The 5,329-nt window shown below is 43.2% G+C and overlaps 1 protein-coding gene across 1 annotated transcript; it reads right to left on the bottom strand.

Moving 5' to 3' along the window:
• Window positions 1-453: 453 nt before the first annotated feature.
• LOC147447535 (protein ASPARTIC PROTEASE IN GUARD CELL 2-like) lies at window positions 454-4,637 on the bottom strand. Its single transcript, XM_086523633.1, has 3 exons — window positions 4,036-4,637; window positions 1,637-1,922; window positions 454-879 (listed from the first exon to the last, which is right to left on the bottom strand). Exons 1-3 carry the CDS (start codon window positions 4,635-4,637, stop codon window positions 454-456), a joined length of 1,314 nt encoding a protein of 437 aa, XP_086379759.1.
• Between the last annotated feature and the right edge of the window lie 692 nt (window positions 4,638-5,329).

The raw sequence follows: 5,329 nt of genomic DNA on the forward strand, positions 1-5,329 counted from the left end.
GACAAATAGCACAAAAAATCTCTCTATCTCGACACTTATGATAATGCACATCATTTTCTAGTCTTTCTTCCTTCCTGTCTCTTCTCCATATGCCTTTGTTTGCCCTTGCTTGCCACTCATGCACACTTCTTTCTTTCCTTTTGCTTTCCTACAGTGTTCGAGAAAAATGTATCTCAGCTTAATATCGTGCCGTTTCAATTTCAAAAATGCTAGTTGAGGGCAAGGGGAAAGGGAGAAATTCCACCCCAAAAAAGAGAAAAATAGTGTAAAAACCCAAAAAATAAACCTAATTTTCTATAATTTCCTCTTGGCAAATCCAAGGAAAGGAATTTTGTATGTTTGGAAAAATGATTTTTCTTGAACATTGCTTTCCTAGTAACATCCTCTATTTAGAATTGTAGCAACATGCCACGGTGCTACAATACGTAAATCAACCTCCAAATGCAGTGTACCTTATGGAGGGCAAGCTCCCCTGATAAATCCGATCCTTTCATTCGAAACATCAAAAGTCCATTCTGTTCCTTGTAGTTGGGAATGACCAAGAGTAGTATGAGTCCGATGACCGTGTGATGTTTGAGTTGAAGTTGTGAATAATAAGCAATAGCGGGATATGTCATCAAAGTACCGAAAGAGGTGGTAGCTTTCAAGTGGCAGAGATATTCCACCTTCAAATATGAGCTCCACAAGTGGAAGGCCTTGAACAAGACTGACATCTTGATGTGGCAATGCATAACATATGTCCTTAAATGGACCTTCGACAACATAATCATGGTATCCTGATTTCGCCATAGCAACATTTATTGCATGTGTTACTACATCGTGTATATGAGGAGGGAACATAGTAACTCCTCCACCAGAGTCAATGAATACACCTGTTCTCTACATGCACAAAGAGTAAATGTCTTAGTATATACAAAAGAACTCACAACTCTCAAAACGTTTATGGTGGTTGATTTACATAAACACTTCTTGTTTTGTGAGCACTCTTAAGTTCATTATTTGTTTTCTTCCGGTTACTCCTTTGACCCTCAAGGCTCGGTCTCAACTCGAGGGTTGGTGTATATTTCTGTTCTTAATACTATCCACTCACGATTGTGAGTTTTGCAAGAAAAAAAAGTTCATTATTTGTTTTGTGAGCACTCTTAAGTTCATTAGTTGTGACTGCAACATGGTAGGAGTAATAGTCAATTTCTGAGCCATACATATTTTGCACCACTGTTGTGGGGTGGCCCCCTATTAGCCGATGTACTAATCTTGTTGGGAGATGTCATGGCTTGTCATGAGCATGATTAGTATTTGTAATTCTTTTTGGCAGCTAATATAAGCTACTCATGTTTGTGATCCCCCCCCCCCCCCCCCAAACCAAAAAAAAAAAAAAAAGTTCATTATTTGTTTAGCATGCTCACCATATTCGTGGTGGGTGTATGATAGAGTAGGATTGGTAGGCCCTTCTCTCACACACACACACTGAGGGACATAGGGATGTCATTTAATGAGCACCCAAGTCTCAGACAACATACTGAATGGAAGAAGGATGTGTTATAATCTTGGCAAATTCACAAATAAGGGAATTTCTCTTGAATGTATGTGATCAAAAAGCGGTTTTATATTTGGTGAACGGCATGAGCGTACACACCTGAGTTGCAGTTGGGTCTATATTGAACGTGCTTGGACTTAATGGTAGATCCTCATGGTTGACACGCAACCCGATTAGTGGCACGAGATAGCCGGATGGATCAGTTGGGCTCTTAAGCATTCTCATCCATGTTATTTGGGTATTACTCCTTGCACTTGGTCCAAGCTTTAAGTATCCTAGAGCTGCAAAATTGGTGATATATGTGAGCATAAAAGAAATATACATAGAGCTTTTCATGGTTGAAAAATATCCATCTACATCAAGTACATATGACACAAGAAGATTTCTAACATATGACACAAGAAGATTTAGAAATTTTCTCATGTAGGAAAAAGGAGTCTTTTCGAGTGTTTTTCATACAATGAATAACATCATGAGCTTCTGCTCGAGAGGCTAGGTACCATTGGGGGCAAGGGACCGCCGGCCCCCCCCACCAGGCCGGCGGTCCCCTGCCCCCAATCGTACCTAGCTAGGTATGCGGTGCCTCCATGATAGTTCTGCTCATGATGTTGAGGTAAGTCACAATGTGGGAATTATTGTGAGAATTCGTCCAAAATTTATTGTGCATGTGTGAGCCTACTACCCTTCTGAAAACATGAAAAATTGAATTTCATGAAGACTTACATCGGGAAATTGGCGGAGATAAGCAAAGAGAGAATATGTGTCCAAATGAGTCTCCGTGTGTGGATATGATAGAGCTGCTACCTCTTCCAAGGCCTAGTATTCCTGCTGCCCCGGACAAATACGATGATTCACAAAAGTAACTACCTCCAAAGATGACATTTTTGAGCTCTAGAAAGCCAAAATTCATGGTTTCCATTCCCACCATACCCCATGTTATTGAGCCATCAACATACGCTGCCTTGTACATGCAGCGCATGGACCACTGTTCACAGTCTCTCATATGGGAGGGGATAAGTAGACATCGTCTACATACAATCACAAACAATATTCCATGTCATTGTTAGAAAACAAGTACTTACATTTGATGAGAGTTTATTTTTGCAGTTTCTCTTGTACACTCTCTCTCTCTCTCTCTCTCTCTCTCACACACACACACACACACACACACACACAACACACACACACACACACACACACACAAGAAGACTTAGAAATTTTCTCATGTAGGAAAACAAGTCTTTCTCAATGTTTTTCATACAATGCATAACATCATGAGCTTCTGCTCGTGAGGCACCACATACCTAGCTAGGTACGATTGGGGGCAGGGGACTACGGCCCCCCCACCGGGCCAGCAGTCCCCTTCCCCTAATCGCACCGCATACCTAGCTCTCTCCACACCACGACATTACACTTGGGGGGCAGCTGCTTGGTCCACTCTCACAGGCCCTGCACTAGTACAATTTGAGCTATCCTCCACGAGCAAGATGATAGTGATACAGGGGGGTCGACCTACACACGAGCCTGCTTCAGACAAGGATTTATATTCATGTGATCACAATGTTTATTATCACATTTGCGTAATTACAATTAATGTAATCACAAAAAAACCGATAAGTGGCCGTGACATGGAAACCCACCAAAACCTCACCGTGGTACGTGTTTTTCCCAACAGGCCCACCAAGAAACTATAAGAATGCTAAACGGAGCCCACCAAGAAAAGAAAAAATATAACTGGACTTACCGAAGTGGGCATTTTCTACAGGTTAAGCGAAAGTCACAGGAATATTTAACGTGATTACGTATTTTGAAATGTGATCACTCAACGTTATTAAAATGTTCACGTGCTCCTGATCACGTTGATGAAATCCTTGGCTAGAGAGCTTATTCCACAAGAGTGGTGCGATGAGAGAGAGGTGTGTTGGGAGCTCAACTATGGCCTAACACTCTCGTTCATACGGCGGGCCGCGGGCCCGCTGCTTTCGGATCTCTGAGGCTTGCCTCGTGCCACGAGTAGAGACTGTTCAAGATTTTTGGTTGGAGTTGATCCATACTCTCAAGGGACAGGTCGAGAGACTTCAAGGTAGCTCTGACCGCATGCGGGAGCGTAGAGAGGCGTTCCTTCGACTCTGGCGCCCTGGGCCTTTCTTCACCATGGTCCAGGGTGTGTTCAAATGGCACTACCGTCGTGTGTGGCTTTTCCCTCCTCCCATCTCCAGATTTACCCTCATTGTACATATGTTGTTTTTTCATTGGGAGTCTCCCTGTACGATTGTTGTAGCCCTCTCTAGTAGAGGTGGTTGTAGCCCTATGGGCAGTTTCATTAACTAATAGAAAGATCTTTTTGCCGGAAAAAAAAATGGCATAGTTGCATTAATAACATGTTACTCATAAGTGATGCATGCGTGACCACATCCTAATTAGTAGGAAATCGTGAGTCCAAGCCTCGCGAATATAGCAGTGGAGCAGCATATATCATATAATAGTTGAAATAATACCGATCATATGGCTCACACTCGACAGCGTCGAAGGTTTGGCTTCGGTCAGGATCGTAGAAAGCATCCCTCTGAGGGACGGTTTTCGGAGCCTTTGCGGTTTGAGCCCAAGTGAAGTCAGAACCTGTGTCTACGATGAGGTTTTGGAGGACCGAGCGAGAGCCAACTTTGAGCGGCGCCGTATAAAGATCTGGGAAGTACGATAACTGTAGAGTCCAAGAGGAAGGTCCAGGGCCCAGATTAGGGTTCATAAGGTCTGAGAAGTTGTAGCTAAGTGCAGGGTTCTTTGCAGTCGCATTAGGGCTGAGGTAAGCAACGGTTTTCACTTTGTCGATTGCACCAGCGAGCTCGGCAACACGTTGTGTGTTCGAATCCGGATGGCCTGTAGCAACTCCACTGGTACTCCCACTACATCGTTTCTTCACCTGGTTTCTGCGTCGCTGCTCCTCTCCTTGTGTTTTCTTCTTATGGTACTCGTCGACAACAGCGTCAATGTCGGCGCATGCATCAGCTTCCGCAACCTCTCCCATTCTCAGTTTCAATGGCTCCCCCATGCCAGCTCCATCTTTCGCAGCGGCCAAATGCAGATGTGATCGCAGAGCCATCGCCAGCAGCAGCACGCAGAGAATATAATCATTCCTCATTTTGATCGCTTTCTTACGATCACTTGCCTGTCTTTTAATATTGCACAAAAGAAGAGTTGGTAACTCTTTCTTCCATTATCACGACATTTTAATAGATTTGTTACGTTAGAGCCGGGGGGTCTCGCTATGCATGAGTGAATTTAGTAAAGATTAATTTGATGCAACTAAATAGGGTCATCCACACTTTTAGGAGTGTTAAGGGGATGACTTGTCAATCATAGTGATATTCCTATTTTTACTTGATGTGCTTTGATGTGTTTTCGATAAGTTAGAAAATAACTCTTTCTATCACACTTATAGGGAGACCACATACTTACTATTACCCTTCCATAATCTATACTATATGTGATTCGGGGAGGGATTCCGACCCAGTAGTCCAGTAGTCCGGTAAAGGCCCCCCCCAAAAAAAAAAACACACACACAGAAGGAGAAGAAGAAGAGATTTTTAACGTCGTAGGAAACTATCCAAAGAGACCTTGAAGATCTATAAGCCAATGAGTAGTTGAACCCAAGACCTGTTATTCAAGAGGGAAATGGCATAACCAATCTACCACACTTGGGTGAGAGAGAGAGAGAGATTGCCTTGACTTCCTTGCTCTGTCACTTTACTGTCTTTGTTGGTAGCTCTTAACTTCAATCACTTCCAGGGAGAA

Source organism: Adiantum capillus-veneris, chromosome 11, assembly GCF_014529385.1.
Source record: "Adiantum capillus-veneris isolate H3 chromosome 11, ASM1452938v2, whole genome shotgun sequence".
Taxonomy (NCBI): Eukaryota; Viridiplantae; Streptophyta; class Polypodiopsida; order Polypodiales; family Pteridaceae; genus Adiantum; species Adiantum capillus-veneris.

Coding starts and splice junctions, on each gene's coding strand:
- LOC147447535 (XM_086523633.1), bottom strand. CDS start 4,637: ATGGCTCTGCGATCACATCTGCATTTGGCCGCTGCGAAAGATGGAGCT. Junction 1,923..4,035: donor GAGTGTGAGCCATATGATCG/GTATTATTTCAA, acceptor GTCATATGTTAG/AAATCTTCTTGTGTCATATG. Junction 880..1,636: donor TAGACCCAACTGCAACTCAG/GTGTGTACGCTC, acceptor TTGTGCATGTAG/AGAACAGGTGTATTCATTGA.